The sequence below is a fragment of the Trachemys scripta genome, chromosome 10, assembly GCF_013100865.1.
Source record: "Trachemys scripta elegans isolate TJP31775 chromosome 10, CAS_Tse_1.0, whole genome shotgun sequence".
In the NCBI taxonomy this organism is placed as follows: Eukaryota; Metazoa; Chordata; order Testudines; family Emydidae; genus Trachemys; species Trachemys scripta.
In genome coordinates, this window is record NC_048307.1 from 16,139,033 (window position 1) to 16,159,503 (window position 20,471).

A 20,471-nucleotide genomic window follows, 5' to 3' on the forward strand; every position below is an offset into this window, starting at 1 on the left:
AGTTAGCCTATTATTAATCTCTGGTAGTTTTTGTAAGGCACACACCTAAAGGCCAACTCATTGTTTCACTATATTTAAATATTTTTAATCAATAATGTTCAATGTTTCCATACTTATACAGACCTTACTTTCAGTAGATAAATATATTAACAAAAACTAAGCATATGAACTCAGCACTTTATTCAATATATGCAAGCCCACAAGTTAATTATCTAGATTCATATTCTTGACATTTGAATTCAGAAACAGGTTGATTGTAACTTATGTATAATATAATTGGCATACAGTGAGAAGAGTCCACTTTGAATCTGCCTCAGTTTTGTTTCCTACTACAACTCATCAACAAAAGGGGTATTTCCCAAGTTCCCGCTAGCTGCCATTGATTTCTTCCCATCAACAAACTTCTTTGCAGCCTGAAAAGAAAAAAATAAAAATTGGACATTAAGGAAACAATCACACTTAGATTCCATTAGGCACACTGAACAAGCTTGTCTCATTGCTTCAGAGTCCCAGCTTCAACTGATTTATGGAATCAGCAATGTGGTATCATTTCTTAGAGTGATGATTTTTAATAAGCTGTCTAAACTGACTCAGTTTGACAGATTGATAGCCTGAAGAATGTAGAAAAGTAGCAACTTTTCCCAGCTCTCTGAAGTGGTCATACATATGCCTAACAGAAAATATTTTCTATTCAGGTAAAAAAAAAAAAAAAGCAGCAGAAAGGTCCAGTGTATCAATCACTGAAGTGAGAGTCAGGAGACCTGGGTTCTATTCCCAATTCTACCAATGACGACCTGTATGACCCGGGCAAGTCACTTTGGTGCTCTATGAACTCTATGCCCCCCCCACCGTTTGTCCGTCTTGTCTATTTATATTATAAGCTCTTTGAGGCAGGGACCATCTCTTACTATATGTTTATACAGTTCTGAGCACAATGGAGCCGCTGGGCACTACTGTCATTCAAATGAGTAATAACAGCTTTGTGAAGAGATTTGAATGTTCTAGATTTGTTTTCCCCACTAGATTTTCAGATGGAATTTGTTCAGTTCAGAAATCAAGATTATTATAATTGTCATTACCACTACTCAGCGTCTCAATAAAATACTGTGAGGTATTCATTATGCTTCTTACAATCACACCCTAGGGTTGAATCCTCCATAACCTTAATCAGGTGTAGTATTCTCTACTGACATCAGTGGGACAACTCCTAACCGTAGTTTTGTATGATTAGGTAAATAGCTGGAACTGTTTCTACATTTACTTGTAATGGTAGAATTCAGCTAAATTCTCACAGCTATATTGACTTTGCCATATACAATATTAAAGATTGTTCCCATCAGTAAACTAAGCTGACAACTCAAAAGGCATAGCTAGCAGAGACTTGTAAGCATCATAGAACCACTTTTTACAGGGTCCCTGTATATATATTTTATACACCCAGAAAAGTATGCTAGTCTTAATTGTGCATAGCAAAGCTTATATGGAATCATTCTGTAAACAACGCATACGGACACATTTACTTACATTCACAATATCAGCAGTGGCTATGGAGTCAATGTTTTGAATTACAGCTGTTGGTGATGTATATATACCAGATGCCAATGCCTCTGAACCGATTTCATCAAGTAATCCGTCTGAGGTCTCAACTAACATCAAGTACCTGGCTTTCAGATGATTTCTGCCAAACAAAGTGTTGAGAATATCTGAGTAAGTAAATCTTCCAATGTTACTCAGTAGTTATAGACTAAATTAGAACTCCCAGTTGTGCAGTTTTGTGCAACTTGGGGTTCTTAACTTCACTTTTGCTTTAATGCCTACCTCTGAAGCCTTAGCATTCTGGGGATGAGCACCCTGCGATACTGGGATATTTTTATGGCTCTTCAGCGCAATGATTTAAAGTCTCTTGCTGTGTCGAAACAGAAGCTTTCTCTTATGAGTGTGGGAGCCTAAAACATATGATCAGCCAAAGAGGCACTAGAACTATTCAAAAGGACAAATTCCAGAAAGCTGAGAGGTAATGTGGCAGAAGACCTCCCACCCCCTGCAATGATCAGAAAGCTCTGGAAAAACTTTCAAGGGTCAGATACCAACTAGAGGCAGGCACAAAAGATGGAACTCTCAAGCAGGGCCCAAGGTACCCTTTTTCCCCAGTAGTTAGGGATTTTGTTTGTTTGTTTTTTATTAAAGCTTCTGGCTGGAATGTGAATATTTCAAGTTTTGTTGGGCTACTTTCAAACAAATTTAAAGAATGTGATCATTTCAGTATTTTCTAGCCATGGATGTTCAAGTTTTAGCTTTGGCACTTTTTTGAAAATTAGAGATTTCTGGTTTTAGGTTTAAAACTAAATTATCAGGTCTCATCTAGAAAAGTATAGACAGTAGTTTTACGGCAAGGTGTAAACAATTAACAAAAACAATTCACACTTTTCTGTACAATAGGTTAGTGCTTTGTTTAAAGAATTGTAGCATAATACTTTTTGTTCCCTTATTTATTTGCCTCAAGCAGATTCCCATTGCTAGTCTCGATCTAGTTTATGAAAGTTAGTGTTTATTTTTTAATTTTACAAGTAGAATAGGAACAGTTTAATCCAAAATGGTGATCTGTGGCACATACTATAATTGAGAAGGAACGTTAATGTTACGAATGAATTCAGCTAGGGCCACTAATACTTGCATCAAACACTAATTACTTTTTTTTTTTAAACTATTCCCCAACTACAGGAAAAATTAGCAACATACTCCAAGGAAGATAATATGGAGAAAAACACTGCAGAAGAAAAAAAAGTAGTGACATCTATCTATATATATTAGGAAGATTTGTATTCAGTGCTATAAATAAATTAACAGGTAGAAGATTTAACAGCTGGCTGATGAAAAAGGATACAATCATTTGTTTATCATGTTTTGTATGCAATCATGCAAAGTGTAATACCAATTTAAAGTTCTACATACAATCTTATAATAAATAGATTTTATATATGCAAGACTTGGTGACTCCTATTCGCTGCCTGCAGCTGAATCTCCTGTGGGCTGTAATACTTGGGCCTAATTTTGGATGTTGGGTTTAATGTGCAGGTGCTGGGTGGTAGTGGTGGCCATTATATATAGAAGGTCAGATTAGATGATCTGGTAGTTTCTTCTGGCTTTAAACTCTATGGGTATGCCTACACTGCAATTAGAAACCCGTGGCTGGCTTGTGCCAGCAGACATGGGCTTAGGCAAAGGGGCTGTTTAATTGTGGTATAGACATTCAATCTTGGGCACTATGATCCTGTCAGTTGGGAGGGTCCCTGAACTTGGGCTGCAGCCCAAGCCCGAACATCTACACAGCAATGAAACAGACCCTTAGCCCAAGTCAGCTGACACAGGTTCAGCTGCAGGTTTTTAATTGCAATATAGATTATACTCTGTAATTTAGTATAGTAGTTGAATCTTACTGCTTTAATTTAGAACAGAAAAATCACAATACAATCCCAGAGATTAACTGCACTTTAACTATTACAGTTGCACCCCACTGTATTATTAGCTAGTTATTGTTTTTGCAGGCCTGCAAATCAGGAACTTCTAAAACTGTTAGTTTTGCCATCAGAGAAGTGGCAATATTACTTTCCTACTTTATAGGGCTTTCAAGATTAGATACTTAATGTCCTTGGATAACGCAACACCACCAATTTAATGTTTTACGTTTTCAAAACATTTTAAAAATACCATTTGCAAGGCCTCACTATTAGTGTTTTAAAGATGTAAGTGCATACTAAATATTGCTGGTTGGGGAATCATCTCAGTGTTATCTTGTAGGGAATTTCCTAAATAAAGCAGTTGAGAGAAGTATTTAAACTGGAATCATATATTCTTGTGTGCTAAAATTGAATCTCAGCTTCTGCTGACAGCTGTCATTTATATCTAATGAAGAAGTAGTTATCAGTAAGTTATTCTTTAAGAACACTTTTTGCTGATTTAACAAGTTTCTATAGGAATTGCGGCTAGCATAGAATTTACTATAATTTTCCTAACAGCAACAGTAGTACTTTAACTTAAAAAAAGAAGATTTATTGGGTAGGGAGTGTATATCATTCCCATCCCTACATGCTTTTGCTAGGTATAATTACAGAGCAATGAGTCTCGACCTAGGCAGTTATACTGCACACCTACACAGTTGAAACAGTTGCCCTACAGAAGGCTCTTTATAAATGCTTACTGACAGGAAGCTGAGCATGTGATGTTATAACTCCACTTTTATAACAAATGAAAGCAGTGACGCACAGACCTCAGAGCCGAACTCGTGATCAACATTATCTAAAAGAGTTACAGTAGTGTGAATTCATTGTTTCCTTTACTATAGTACTATATATTCATATTTAAACAGTATATTAATATATATAAATTCTCACAGAAAAATGACTGACCAAGTATTATTTTATCAACTACAATTGGTTAATAACAGAAAGCATCCTGATTGGTTAACAATTAAATCAGTGTTTTAATATCAACTGCAGCAAAGGGCCCCAGGAGATTCATTAAAGAGCCATTTGCAGCTTGAAAGCCCCAGTCTGAGTATCACTGAGGTAAAGTGTTTATTAGACATTTTTTGTACCAACTTACTTAGCCCTTGTGACATCTTCATCAGTGATACTGCCCTGAGCAATTGCCTTTACCTGGTTCAAAGCAGCCTTAATGACCTAGGACAAAAGTTAAGCAGTTTTTTTAAAATTTGGCACGAATGGCTTGATCATTCCCAACCCACAAGATGTCTTCTCTTTACTGAGCAGAAACAAAAGACATTAAGTTTGAAAGGCTGCTTCACCTGTTTCACATTCCATTTTATTGGCTCATCATTCTTCTCAACCTCATCACGTATTAACAGCCTCCTCCAATAACTACTATACACTGTATTCAGTCAGGTGAGCTAACCAAAAAGTTTAGTCTGTGCTTTGAATCTCATATTGCCTCCAAAATGATCCCAAGTCCTTAAACAAAATAAAATGTGATCACACACTCTTCCCCCATTAGATTCAAACCCAGTTCTCAGAGATGATCAATTCAGCCAGGTTTCTGACAGTTAACCTGCCAGCAGCCTAGTTCATTAGAATCCACTTAAAAATGGATACATTTACCCACTTATATTCAGCAATCTCAAGAATGCATTCACTACTGCTACTTTGTTTTTGTACTTGTACTTTCCTGAAAACAAGCCCTATTCCCTGCTTTGAGGAGTTAAGTCTTGTATCAATGCAATGTTAGTTTAAATCCTAGTCAAAGGAAACATTTCAAACTCTTGTTCAAACTACTAGATAGTTACACTAATAACTAGAATTTAATAAACCAATGTATTTGATCAAACCAACAAATTCTAATCAGCAACTTACCTCCCCAGCAGCAGAAGCCTGGGATATAGTATAAATCCCAAAGAGTCCAGAATCAGAGTAATTAACATTAAATGCTGCAGCCTGTGAAACAACATTTTCAGTTACTGTTCCAATAATGAAGATTGGATGCTCAATTTCTCCTTCAACAAAATAGCTACCGGTGGTACCCAATATGCTAGTGTTTAGAAAGATGGGTTTCTTCTGTTGAAATTAAACCAATTTGGGTAGAAGACATTCCATTAAATATTTTTAATTCTTGTGCTAATGATTAAAAGAAAGATTCTAGCATAGGGGACTTTAATCTCTCAAAGGACAAGAATGGTTTGCTATATATTTTTCTATTGCATTTTTTTTCTTGGGAAGGAAAGTTGCAATAAACCATTAGGCTTACATCAAATGGTTGATTAGTTGCCTTAGCGATAGCCTGGAAAAGTTTGCTGGAAATATTGCTTCCCCTTTTAATAAGAGGCCCTGCACCTAGAATATGCTGAAGGACACTGAACGCATTTGCTTCTGCACTTCCAGTAGCAACTCCTTCTGCTACTATGGCAGCATGGACAAGGCTTTCACCGTTCTGTTCCCTGATTTCACCTGAAAATAAGAACAAAGAAATTATAGTTAAAAATATATAGTGTATTAAACTTAATATGTGAATTAGTTGCTATCATATCTCCAACAGTGATTTCTAGTCAGTAAATAAGAAAAGCCATTAATGTAGTTTAGTTGTAATTTTAAGTTCACAGGATCTTGTTCCAAATACTGACAGTGGACATCAGCATTGACTGTTCAAGAAAAATCATCCCCTTGTTTTATAAAAACAGAAAAAAGGTATAAGCCTTACTTGTTCACAACTTTCCCACAATCACAAAGGGCCAAATTCAGTGGAGATATACTTGCGTATTCCAGGTCTGCATATGGTCTAAGAAGGGCTTGTCTGTATGGTGATTTACTGCATGGCAAGCTAGGATATGCGTCTACATCACTAACTAGCCGTGGAGACCATGCTGCTGCACACTACAAGTTTGTAGTATGTCAAAGCGCACTTATGGATTTAAAGCATGGCTGCAGAGTTCATACAGTCATGTAGCACACAGCAGGCTAGTGCACTGTAGATTTACACGCTAGCTTGCTATTCACTAAATCACCGTATAGACAAGCCCTTAGATTCCCCTATTAGAAAAAGCTACGAAATCCATTGAATATCTGCCCCAAGGTAACAATTTCTCACTCAATAGCTAATTTTGACTGTCTGAAAGACTAGTTATTCCATGTTTTAGCCAACCCAAATGTAGTCCAGGTATCGATCTCCTAATTTTCTGACTAAACACTGTTTTCAGCTGATTGCAGAAGTAACCCAATTGTTATGCAGAATGAAACTGTATCAATATTAGTCCAAGATACTGCATCAAAAGACCTAAACTGATGCTCAAAATTTGTTATGAAATATTTGACAGAGTTAGTGGCCTTCCTGGAAAGTAAGCTTTTCAATACTCCCAGGTATCCCTTTGTTACCTTCCACACACCCTGGGACGCTTTACTGTTTCAAGTACACAAATTCTGGTATTGTGCCACTAGGTTTTGTGTTTTCACTTTATGGAGTATAGTGGAAGGACGGCCCTGTGGTTAAGGCACTGGACTGGAGGTTAGAAGATTTGGATTCAGTTCCCAGTTTTGCCACAGACCATTCCCCATCTTTGTCTTGCCCTATCTATTTACATTGAAAACCATCTCTCTTCCTGTGTTTGTAAAGTACACAGTACAATGGAGGATCAATCTCAATTGGACCCTTTAGGTCATACTTAAGTCTTAATAGAGAAGACCAGCACAAAACTTGTAGTTACCAAAAAACCCCACCTCACACATACACAGACTGAGTTTACCTCCACGATATTGGGCCTTAACACCAGAAGAACCAGCCCCGCTCCTGATATTTAGAAATTGCTCTCCAACTTGTTTTAGTTCAGAATGGCTTACACCTGCAATATAATATTTTTATTAAAAAGAATCACATGTAAATTAACAGTATTAGAAAATTAACTAGAGATGGCTAACAAGTACTTTAGATGTACTTTAAGAGTTCTACTTGTAGAGATGAAGTTTGATTACTTCTATAGTTTTCTTTTAATGCACAGTATGATGCATAAGACATACACTAATTAAACACACATACCTAGTCCCACCAGAGCCATTCTTGCACTTGTGAAGTTGTTCTGTACAAACTGGTGCAGCTGCAACAATAATGTTGTGCGCGTTAGGTTATTTCCACAAATAAAAAAAAAGCGGCAATAACCATGTGTCAGGTTACTCATTTGAAGTTTTTCAAATGAGTTCCAGGCCAATGGGAGCTGTGGGAGTGGTGGCTACAGGCAGGAGCAGTGCGGAAATTCTGCCCCCCCAGGGACGTGCTGGCCACTTCCGGGAGCGGAGTGGGGCCAGGGCAGGCAGGGAGCCTGCCTTAGTCTCGTTGCACCACCAGACTCTTAGCGGCCGGAGACTGCGATCGACTGGCAGAGGCTCTGTGATTGACCAGTCAATCGCGATCTACCAGTTGGTAACCACTGCTTTTAAAGGCTCTTTCACAGAGCAAAGGTGGTGTTGCTACTAGCATGAAAGAGCTGTTACAAATAGAATTGGATGTCCAATGTCTTAGGTCAATAAGGAAGTTTAAAAAAAAAAAAAAAAGATGGTATCTACAATTGCCTTGACTCAAATGAGTGCTGTTTAAATATTTCCAAAGTTTACCAGGAATCAGGTCATCTACAGAACTGGTTCAATTTTTATAAAAACCATGAAAGAAAAACTCAAGCCTTGAATAAAGTTTGATCTTGCAGTAGCACTTGTTGTCACTGCAAAAGTGACAACAGTTGCCAGTCACACAGAATTTAGGGGCGCAGATACTTTTTTTAAAAAGTAAATTATGCTCTAATCTTAATGGGAAATTCTGTGCATCTATCTCTGCAAGAGAAATTATAAACATATTTCCTTAAATGCATAAACTTAAAACAACTCCAAACATATATATGCACACAAATCGTAAGCTGGAAAGAGCCAGACCCACCTGATTTTTTATTTAGTTTATTTATTCTGAGTGCCCTTGAGAGAACTGCAGTTTTAGATGTTAAACTACTGTTAATTTTCACTGCAGTTCCGTAAGTAGCTGTATCCATTGTTCAAATGTTGTAATTCTGAATGCAGCAAGTCCTGATGCTTCCAACAGCAGTTGCTTACAGGAGAGACTGTTTTATGCACTCTCCCCGTAGCGGTAGAAGCACATTACTGTCACTATGTGGAAGTCATTAGCTCTTTGTACATGGATATCTGCACTTCAGTGCGGGTCCTATTGATAAGTAATAGAAAGCCAGACACATATAATACAACGTAGCCTTTTTAAAGGCTTTGGAATCACAGTTCAAAAGTCACAAGAGAATTTTATACCCAATAACTGAATTTACAGTCAGAAAAAGACTTGACTTTACTTCAGCAGCAGACTAACATTTGAGATGGGGACGCATGACAAATCTATATAGCAGTCTCACTTTGGGAGAATTGAATAAGCCAAACATGCAACTTTAAGTGATTGCTAGTGTCATGGGAGAATAGTTTTACAAAAGAAACTAGAGTGGCAGATTCACATGTGACTTTATACTTTGGCTACAATATGAAAGATATATTCCTACCTGCTCCGGTGTAATTTTCCCAATTGCATAATCTGGACAGTACAAGGAGTTAGCAAGAGCATTCCGATAAGCTGCAGCATGCAAGTTTTCAAGAACACCTAAAAAAAAAAATGAACAGAAGAAACAGACTCTTTCTAAAAATGTAGTTCAATAGCTACTTTCACTGAAGAGTGGAGATGGGATGAACACAGGAACTGCGAAAATGGATCAGCATTGTGATCTGTCTCCTCCAGTTCCCATTCAACATCAGATGCTTCAGAGGAAATCACAAGAAATTTTGTATTAGGCAGAGGTGGAATAATCCAGAGGAGGTCTCAACTTTATCCCTAAATATTATAAATTGTCTTAAACCTAAAGCATCACTTTCAAAAAAAGGATATTTAGCATTACATTTTAACAAATCTGGATATTCTTATTATCCATAGAGAAATCCAATCCCTCTTTGAATCTCAGTTCTTCACCTGAACAGCACAGTATGGCATTTAAACTGAAGTCATTATGCTTTGTGTTAAAAAGTATTTCCTTCTATCACTTTTGGATTTCCTGTCACTTGATTTCACTGAGTGTCCCTTGTTCTCATGTTCTGAGACAGGGAGAACAGACACTTCCTGTTTACCTTTTATAATACTAATAATTTATGTACTTATGTTTCCCTCTCATACATCTCCTTTCTAAAATAAACAATCCCAGTTTTTTCATCATTTATCACACTTCTCTGAACCCTTTCAGAGCTTAACTGTTCCGAATTTTGACTTCATGATAAATAGAATGGGTTTAAGAACAGTGCATCTTTAACTTTATATTTTCTTGCTTTTGGTGTTATATCCATATTATTTAAACCCAATTGTTTTTTCTTTTAAAGATGTTCTTTAAGAACTGACTTGGTAGATCAAACCCTTTTAAAAATAGGAGTGTTTAGGCAGTGTAGTACTTTTACAGAAGAAGCTGTAACGTTTCCTCAACAGTAATAATTGTATATTTGCACAATAAACATTACATATGTTTTTATAAATTATCTTAACTACTCCTTATGAATAATATTGTATAAAAATACTCAGCTTTTAATAGTTCAATATCTTGGTCAGAAAAGAGTTTCATCAAAATATCAGAAGTATGGCTTGCAGACAAACCACCTATTTTCGGATAAGCTTAAAGAAACTAACACGATTCAATTTTATCATTTAAAAAATACTTATTTGAACATCACCTGTTCTTCAATGTGCTGGAGTTTTAGGAAAAGTGGCTGTGCTTTAAAATAAGCTACCAGTTTCCCAGAGACTGGAACAGAACTTCAGAATTCAACAGGGCATGAAAGTTTGGAGACTTCAATATGACTAAATGATCCAAAACAATGAGTGTCATACAGGAATACTAGTATTACTTAGATGATAGAGATCTTGAGACTTGAGCCCTAAGTTATGCAGATACACTGGAACAAGCTCACATCTTAGTTGGGTTACTACAAACATACTGATGTAAGACTAGATTGCAATTTAGATTAGTATAATGAAAATGTTGTTTTATATAGCATAGGTAGTAAAATTCCATAGAACTTCAAGAAGCCATTTATCCAATCTTAAATAGCTTTCTGATAAGAAGTTTTTATAATGCAAATGGCTTCATTTATAAAATAGGCTTACTGTGCTCTCTCTCCCTATTCATTTCTGATTTCATGGAGGAACAGACAGACAACTATGACTTTCTCCAGAGGGGCAAGTGGAAAATTAACTGGAGTGGTCAAATTGCTCAAAGTTAAGTGAAGAAGAAGTGTGTGTGTAAGTAAATATTCTTGTGAAACTGTCAAAGCTGGTCACTGGAAAGCATACTTACTAACTTGTGGATTTTGAAAGGCAACTGCTTTATCAACTTTTAGTTGTGCCTGAAGCTCTGTTACTTCCCAAGGTCTGAATTCTGGAGCTGTAGTGACATTAATTAGGTACTCCATTACTGTATCACTGAAACAAAAAGGCAAAGTTATGAAGGAATCTAGTTAAAGATTTCTTTAAATAAAAGTGAATATAAAGCAGCAAATATCCAAACATATCCAAGATATACTGTATTGATAGACCATTGTGTACAATAGTAAGAGTCCAATTTCATGCTACAAAGCACCCATCTGAACACTGCAAAACCGTATGTAATCAAGTACAGTGTCAAACCATTAATACTCTGACAAAGTAAACAATAAGGGCATATGTTAGAAGTGATGTTGTGCCTTCCCCTTAAAATAATGGTATTCTGTAGCTTAACTACTGTGGTTTCTTGCAGAATATACTGTAAACTCAATTGTTACAGCTGGATACTTACACATAGTCACGTAGGCATTCAACACAATAAATCATGTTTTCTCTTGTGGAGGTTACACTAAATGAGAAGAAATATAGATCCATTTCAGAAAGTTATGTTGAAAATACTGGATTTGAACATATGTTCCTTGTTGATGTAAATTCCCTTGCCCAAATTCTGGACCAGAATGCAAAAACTCCATTATTTTAAAAAAGACTGTACTGGTCTTTTAAACATTCAAATGGATAAAAAAAGTGCTAATGTAAAAACATCTCCCGCCTCTACACAAATTCTGAAAAATGCCAATAGCTATGAGGCATCTGTAATTCAGGTATAGTTTGACATTTTATCATTAAATTTTTAAATTGCAAACTGAACAGAATCTAGGTAGAATTGCCTAGAAAACTTGCCAAAAGAGAGAAGTGTATTTCACTTTTGTCTTTCTGTTCATATTCAGTAAAAACCAAGCCGCCTTCAACTTAATAGCCCCTGAGCAACTTTAAGATATACTGTAATAGAATACATACAAGAATGCATTCAAAAATCAGCAGTCTTCTGTATTTCTAAATGTTAGTTTTTATACTTTAAATTCCCCACCATCCAATTACAAAAGCTGCTAAAATTCATGTACACTTTTTTCATTTCATTTCTAAGACTATGAATAATTTATCTTTAATATTTTGCTCTATTATGATAAAGGAATAGAGAACAAGTTATTTTTTGTCTATTACAGATAATTTTTGAAGCATGAAAAGAAGATGCATACATCAAAGTTTACATATAATCACATCAGACAGATCTGCCATGTAGTATAATGTTCATTGGGCATGTCTGTTTATTCTTTTTTTTTTGGCACTTTGGGTCATTTTGCACATGGAAGCTTTAGCCATACTACCTGCAGTTTCCATTGTTTTCTCAGCAATACAGATTATCTTTAAATAATAGTCACAAACCTTAGGTTACCTCCAACAGCTTCAATGCCACGAGTAATTTTGAAGGAAGAGGCTCCCTTAGTAGTCTATAAAAACACAGAAGTTGTTTTTACACATTTAGGTACTCCAAGAACAATTTTATTTGCATCAGGTTATTAAATATAATTCTAGGTACAACATTAGATATTTCCAGTCTGTTTACCAAGAAATATTTTTTTCATTTTCTTGTGTGTACTAACACGTTTTCATAATCTTGAATTTTTAGCCAAATAACTAAAATTAACATGCTGTTAAAAAGATCAAGATATTAGTTTTATCGAACACACTTAAGCAGCGGGAGATAGCTAAAACAGCATGAGTGGTATTAAGTCTATAATTATAATTAATAACCAGGTCAGTACTCTAAAAAGATGGTTTCATCTACAACCACAGATATGCCTATTCACTAATCAGTTCACTAGGAGTGAAACTGAACTCAGTAAGACCTCATAAGGCACCCCGGAGTTTAAGATTTTCTTATCAGTAAGAAAAACTTTATTTGGAAGTCAATTAAATAGTAAATACATATTAAACATTCAATTTATCTTTTACTGCATTCTGTGTGTAGCCTCATTAAAAGATTGGTGCAATCACTCAATTTCGTACAGAGCAACACTGAATTAATGTATCAATGGTTGTGGCTGTTTGTGACAAATTTCTGACCACTAGAAAGTATGGGTCATCAATTCATTTCTCCCAGACAACTAATGTCATCATATGGCAACAGTTTTTTCACTAGCCACCTGTGTTCTATATGAACCAAGAAACCAGAGGTGGAATGATACATCATTATCATTCACTTAAGCAATCCAGTACCCATAGATTTTAATTATGTGGATTTCTCTAAAAGATCTCAAGCATTTCATCATTTTACCTATCTTCAAAGAATTAAATAGAGGAAAGATACCTACCAAGTTTGATGCAAGACGGAGCAAATGGGAGGTTCCCAAATTGTTGGTGGTTTCATATCTGCTACCTGCTTTAATGAACACACCAATTCTTGAAGCAGGGGAATAGTTTTCCAGAGATGCAATCACTAAACCATTTGGTAATTTTGCGATCTGTATTATAAAGAAAAATAAAGACCTATTACGGTTTAGTGGTTCATTAAAGATACAGTCACCACACTATTCTTTTGTGATCTGATTCAGTCCAATAAAAAAAAAAAAAAAAAAAAAAAGTTAAAAATATCCATTTGCACTGACCTCGAGATCCTGTGGCTGTAGACGTAACTTTCCTCGCTCTGCAGTTGCTGATGCTTCAACTTTGGGAGCAACGCTGAGAGAATAAAACCTCTTCTAAAACAGAAAATAACATCAAGCAAGATTCAAGAGGTACTTATTTCTACTTTCAAATTATATATCACTACAGTATCTAACAGAACACATTAAGCAATGATTCATAACATACAATAAGAACATAAGAAAGGTCGTACCGGGTCAGACCAAAGGTCCATCTAGCCCAGTATCCTGTCTACCGACAGTGGCCAATGCCAGGTGCCCCAGAGGGAGTGAACCTAACAGGTAATGATCAAGTGATCTCTCTCCTGCCATCCATCTCCATCCTCTGACAGACAGAGGCTAGAGACACCATTCCTTACCCGTCCTGGCTAATAGCCATTAATGGACTTAACCACCATGAATGTATCCAGTTCTCTTTTAAACTCTGTTATAGTCCTAGCCTTCACAATCTTCTTAGGTAAGGAGTTCCACAAGTTGACTGTGCGCTGCATGAAGAAGAACTTCCTTTTATTTGTTTTAAACCTCCTGCCTATTAATTTCATTTGATGACCCCTAGTTCTTGTATTATGGGAATAAATAAATAACTTTTCCTTATCCACTTTCTCCACATCACTCATGATTTTATATACCTCTATCATATCCCCCCTTAGTCTCCTCTTTTCCAAGCTGAAGAGTCCTAGCCTCTTTAATCTCTCCTCATATGGGACCCGTTCCAAACCCTTAATCATTTTAGTTGTCCTTTTCTGAACCTTTTCTAGTGCCAGTATATCTTTTTTGAGATGAGGAGACCACATCTGTACGCAGTATTCGAGATGAGGGAGTACCATTGATTTAAATAAGGGCAATAATATATTCTCAGTCTCATTCTCTATCCCCTTTTTAATGACCCCTAACATCCTGTTTGCTTTTTTGACCGCCTCTGCACACTGCTTGGACATTTTCAGAGAACTATCCACGATGACTCCAAGATCTTTTTCCTGACTTGTTGTAGCTAAATTAGCCCCCATCATAGTGTATGTATAGTTGGGGTTATTTTTTCCAATGTGCATTACTTTACATTTATCCACATGAAATTTCATTTGACATTTTGTTGCCCAATCACTTAGTTTTGTGAGATCTTTTTGAAGTTCTTCACAGTCTGCTTTGGACTTAACTATCTTTAGCAGTTTAGTATCATCTGCAAACTTTGCCACTTCACTGTTTACCCCTTTCTCCAGATCATTTATGAATAAGTTGAATAGGATCGGTCCGAGGACTGACCCTTGGGGAACACCACTAGTTACCCCTCTCCATTCTGAGAATTTACCATTTATTCCTACCCTTTGTTCCCTCTCTTTTAACCAGTTCTCAGTCCATGAAAGGACCTTCCCTTTTATCCCATGGCAGCTTAATTTACATAAGAGCCTTTGGTGAGGGTCCTTGTCAAAGGCTTTCTGGAAATCCAAGTACACTATGTCCACTGGATCCCCCTTGTCCACATGTTTGTTGACCCCTTCAAAGAATTCTAATAGGTTAGTAAGACACGATTTCCCTTTACAGAAACCATGTTGACTATTGCTCAACAGTTTATGTTTTTCTATGTATCGGACAATTTTATTCTTAACTATTGTTTCGACTAATTTGCCAGGTACAGACTTTAGACTTACCGGTCTGTAATTGCCAGGATCACCTCTAGAGCCCTTTTTAAATATTGGCGTTACATTAGCTAACTTCCAGTCATTGGGTACAGAAGACGATTTAAAGGACAGGTTACAAACCTTAGTTAACAGTTCCGCAACTTCACATTTGAGTTCTTTCAGAACTCTTGGGTGAATGCCATTTGGTCCCGGTGACTTGTTAAAGTTAAGTTTATCAATTAATTCCAAAATCTCCTCTCGTGACACTTCAATTCGTGACAGTTCCTCAGATTTGTCACCTACAAAAGCCAGCTCAGGTTTGGGAATCTCCCCAACATCCTCAGCCGTGAAGACTGAAGCAAAGAATCCATTTAGTTTCTCCGCAATGACTTTATCGTCTTTAAGCGCTCCTTTTGTATCTCGATCATCAAGGGGCCCCACTGGTTGTTTAGCAGGCTTCCTGCTTCTGATGTACTTAAAAAACATTTTGTTATTACCTTTGGAGTTTTTGGCTAGCCGTTCTTCAAACTCCTCTTTGGCTTTTCTTATTACATTCTTGCACTTAATTTGGCAGCGTTTATGCTCCTTTCTATTTGTCTCACTAGGATTTGACTTCACTTTTTAAAGGAAGTCTTTATCTTTCACTGCTTCTTTTACATGGTTGTTAAGCCACGGTGGCTCTCTTTTAGTTCTTTTACTGTGTTTCTTAATATGGGGTATACATTGAAGTTGGGCATCTATTATGGTGTCTTTAAAAAGCGCCCATGCAGCTTGCAGGGATTTCACTTTAGTCACTGTACCTTTTAACTTCTGTTTAACTAACCCCCTCATTTTTGCATAGTTCCCCCTTTTGAAATTAAATGCCACAGTGTTGAGCTGCTGAGATGGTCTTCCCACCACAGGGATGTTGAACGCTATTGTATTATGGTCACTATTTCCAAGCGGTCCTCCTATAGTTACCTCTTGGACCAGCTCCTGCGCTCCACTCAGGACTGAATCTAGAGTTGCCTCTCCCCTTGTGGGTTTCCGTACCAGCTGCTCCATGTAGCAGTCATTTAAAGTATCGAGAAATTTTATCTCTGCATTTCGTCCTGAAGTGAAATGTTCCCAGTCAATATGGGGATAATTGAAATCCCCCACTATTATTGAGTTCTTAATTTTGATAGCATTTCATCATCACTATCACCGTCCTGGTCAGGTGGTCGATAACAGATCCCTAATGTTATATTCTTATTAGAGCATGAAATTTCTATCCATAGAGATTCTATGGAACACGCGGATTTGCTTAAGATTTTTACTTCATTTGATTGTACATTTTCTTTCACATAGTGCCACTCCCCACCCCGTACGACCTGTTCTGTCCTTCCGATATATTTTGTACCCCGGAATGATTGTGTCCCATTGATTGCTCTCAGTCCATCAGGTTTCTATGATGCCTATTATATCAATATTCTCCTTTATCACAAGGCACTCTAGTTCACCCATCTTATTATTTAGATTTCTAGCATTTGTGTACAAGCACTTTAAAAACTTGTCACTGTTTATTTGCCCTTTTCTGATACATCAGATTCTTTTTTATGTGAATGTTTATCATCTGATCTGGCCCCTACTTTATCCTCTTCCATCCTCTGCTCCTGACTATAACCTGGAGATTCTCTATCATTAGACTCTCCCCTAAGAGAAGTCTCTGTCCGAGCCACATGCTCCTCTGCAGCAGTCGGCTTTCCCCCATCTCCTAGTTTAAAAACTGCTCTACAACCTTTTTAATGTTTAGTGCCAGCAGTCTGGTTCCACTTTGGTTTAGGTGGAGCCCATCCTTCCTGTATAGGCTCCCCCCATTCCAGAAGTTTCCCCAGTTCCTAATGAATGTAAACCCCTCCTCTCTACACCATCGTCTCATCCACGCATTGAGACTCAGAAGCTCTGCCTGCCTACCTGGCCCTGCGCGTGGAACTGGGAGCATTTCTGAGAATGCCACCATAGAGGTCCTGGATTTCAGTCTCTTCCCTAGCAGCCTAAATTTGGCCTCCAGGACATCTCTCCTACCCTTCCCTATGTCATTGGTACCTACATGTACCACGACCACTGGCTCCTCCCCAGCACTACACATAAGTCTGTCTAGATGCCTCGAGAGATCCGCAACCTTCGCACCAGACAGGCAAGTCACCATACGGATCTCCCGGCCATCACAAACCCAGCTATCTATGTTTCTAATGATCGAATCTCCCAATACTAATACCTGCCTTTTCCAATTAATGTATTTCAAAACCGTATGGCAGAATGGCCACCACATCTTTTACTCCCTGGGGGTTTAATCTGAGCAGTTTTACATTCCTGTTGGAGCCCATTCAAAATCACACAGGTGAAGAACTACAAATTTAAGAATTACAAAATTAATACTACAGTCTCAGACTACTTGTGACCTTGATTATTATCACAGATGCCATATTGCACTGTTGTATTAAATATTTAGTTACATGAAAATTATATAAACATACTCGGTGGTCACTACTGCAACTCACCAAACAATTAATCACATGGAATTTAACTAAAATCTAATATAACATGTGAAAGTGATGCTCTTAACTCCTTGATACAAGTGGCCCTACCCTTAGAGCAGCACCTACCAGCAAACTGACCCACCTTCACTAATAACTGCATAGACGACAGATCGACTTTGAACAAAACATTCTCAAACTTTTTTAGCTGAGCCCCCCTTCGGAAATTCGTTTCCTATATATACCACTCCCACCCCACCCCCCATATATCCGGGGGGCTAGTCACCATGTGGCAGTCAAGAAAGCCTTCTGTTCCCTGCAGTGGCCCTGTCAGCCCCCACAGCTTCCCTAGCACAGGCTCTGTCTGGTAGGGAAAGCAGACAGGGCTCTGTGCTGTTGGTCAAGAGAGGGTTCTGTCCAGCAGGGGGTCAGCAGTCCAGGGTGGGGAGCCTGGCAGCCTCTCCAGCAGAGAAAGATCTCGCTGTGCAACAGCGGATAAGAGCAGGAAGCCATAGACAGAGCCCCCTCCTGACCCTGGCCCTTCAGCACACTCCATCAGGTTCTTGCACCCTTAATAGTCTTGTGGTGTCCCCTCCCCCAGGGAGCACATCCCACTGCTTGAGCACCTCTGGGTTCGACTCAGGACTGCAAAGAAACTACAGCAGTAGTCAAAAGTCAAAAATGGAAGGCCTCCAAACTGAAGAGAGACACAATGACAAGAGCATCCCACACAGCCTAAAACTCCCCAAACCAAGAAGCATAATCAAACTTCAAGTGTGAAACATTACCTGCCTTCCTCACATATTAAGTCTACTTTTCATATAAAGATTCGCTTTCTCCCCAAAACCTGAGAGTAACAATTTAAAATTAAGTGACATAAAATGACATAAAAAAAAATGAACCAATCGTCTGATTGTTGAGGATCTGATAGAATTTTTAGGCCATTAACTTAAATTACCGTATTAGTTACCATGTCTTTCTAGTTACACTATTACATGCTTATCACTTAGTGACAAGTCTGGTTAATATATTTTGAAGCTACTAGTATTTCAATATAAGTTTTATCACCACAAAGGTGATAATTACTTAATCTCCAGACTCTTTCCTACATTGAGTCAGTAGTACAGACATGTCTACAATTTATACAGAAAAATACTAGGGCTCCCAAGATATTTATTAGCCTAACCGTGCCACTATCTGCAATGGACAAGGCGCCTTGCCCAGTAAGCCCTCAATAATGGTTAGAGTTTTTCCAGTACATGCCTGACAAGTCAAGTCCAACAGCAAACGGGCAGGCTAAGGCACTAACAAGGGGAGGCTGCAGGTTTAAGGGCCCTGCAGGCAATAACGCTGGCTAGGGAAGGAAGGAGATCCCGTCCACCTGCCCCCCGAGGAATTCCTCCTCCCACACCTGCTCACTACGCGGCTCCCACGGGAACTCGGAGCGGGGCCCAGGCTATCCAGCCCGGCCTCCCCCAGCAGGGAACAGGCTGCTCGTTTCCGGGAGGGAGAAGGGCAGGTAGCGGGTCCCTACGGGAGCCCCAGGGAAGCTGCGCTGGCCGGGGACAGGCGAGGACTCCCACCCGCCGAGCGAGGGCCGAGTGCCGGGCTGGGGCCGAGGTGACCTTCAGACGCTCAGCCCCGCTCCCTGCCCCGGACACCCGGCACCGCCGCGGGTTCCGCTCCATCCTCCCACACGCCCCTGCCTCGGTCTCAGCTCCACGCCTCCGCAGAGAAGGGGGCTGCCCTCGGTCCCCTTACCCGACAGCAAGGCCAGGGTCAACCCCGCCTGGCCCGGGCCCGGACCCAGCCCCCTTCCAGGTGCAGGGACTCCTCGCTCTGCCCCCCCCAACAGAGCCCGCCCCCCATCCCGCCGCACTCACCGAGAGGGAACGCGCGATAGTCGGGATCCCCTTCATCCTCTCCGTGCTGGCCCCGGTGCCCCCTCAGAGAAACAAGATGGCGCCACCGGAGGACGACTCTGCCTTCCCAGCATACACCGCGTCGCTTTGACCTTCTAGCTGTAGGCGACCAGCCTCTACTGCTCCCTGCTCGGGATTGGACGAGATGCCTAGACGGTCCTTTTTCACTGCTCGGTCAGTGCGTCCGAATGGTGTGCGGCGTGCGCCTGCGTGGCGGCGCAAAGCCCCTCCCACTCCTAGTAATTCCCACGGCTCTCATCGGTCCCCGCCTTCTCTTGAGGCGCGCCCCGTATGGGGTGCAGGCCAGGGCTGTGCCCAGTGATCAGTTCTTGTTTGGGTGGATTGTGCAGCGCCTGGATGACCGGGAGCTGTCCCCTACGGTTAAATAAATAGCCATCACAAATCCCGGATTCTCCCTTTTCATAGCTGTGCGTACCCGGAGTTTTCGTAGGATCCCTCAGTAGCTGGGGTAGGAGTGGTGACCCCACAGCACAGGGCGTGGGGTTAGTGAAGAGACGTTGCAAAAACTGGGATCCCGTGGGAAACAATATGCTCCTGTGTGGGAAACAATATGCCCGTGCCCAGAGCGTGGAACAAACGGGCTGCAGGGCTGGGCACAGACGGGGGCAGTTCCCACAGCGGAGGCTCCCTCCATGAGGCATTACGTTATCCTCTGCTCACACGCACCGTGGGTTTACCCTCTCCCGGTGGAGGGTGACCTCCCTCCGCAACGAGCGAGACACCCCACAGTAAGGGATAATAATGACTGAGAGCTGCACAATGGGAGGAGTTCCCCATAAGAATGTGTTCCTTAGAATAATGAGAAAAATGAGGACCCCCCCCCCCGTGACGTGTAGCTCTGAGATTCCCCCGCGGTGATTCCCCCCTTTCCAA

At 39.5% G+C, this 20,471-nt stretch overlaps 1 protein-coding gene across 2 annotated transcripts; it reads right to left on the reverse strand.

The window, feature by feature from the left end:
• Positions 1-57: 57 nt before the first annotated feature.
• On the reverse strand, positions 58-19,695 carry LOC117884357 (cytochrome b-c1 complex subunit 2, mitochondrial). Of its 2 annotated transcripts, none has more exons than XM_034784697.1 (14): positions 19,539-19,695; positions 13,506-13,598; positions 13,212-13,361; positions 12,283-12,347; positions 11,351-11,407; positions 10,874-10,998; positions 9,044-9,141; positions 7,537-7,594; positions 7,247-7,342; positions 5,758-5,957; positions 5,367-5,447; positions 4,603-4,679; positions 1,525-1,678; positions 58-413 (listed from the first exon to the last, which is right to left on the reverse strand). In XM_034784697.1, exons 1-14 carry the CDS (start codon positions 19,572-19,574, stop codon positions 330-332), a joined length of 1,374 nt encoding a protein of 457 aa, XP_034640588.1. In that variant the 5' UTR covers positions 19,575-19,695; the 3' UTR covers positions 58-329. The 2 variants fall into 2 exon arrangements, with proteins under 2 accessions (XP_034640588.1, XP_034640589.1); XM_034784698.1 differs by having other exon boundaries at positions 13,506-13,595; positions 19,539-19,679.
• Positions 19,696-20,471: the final 776 nt, after the last annotated feature.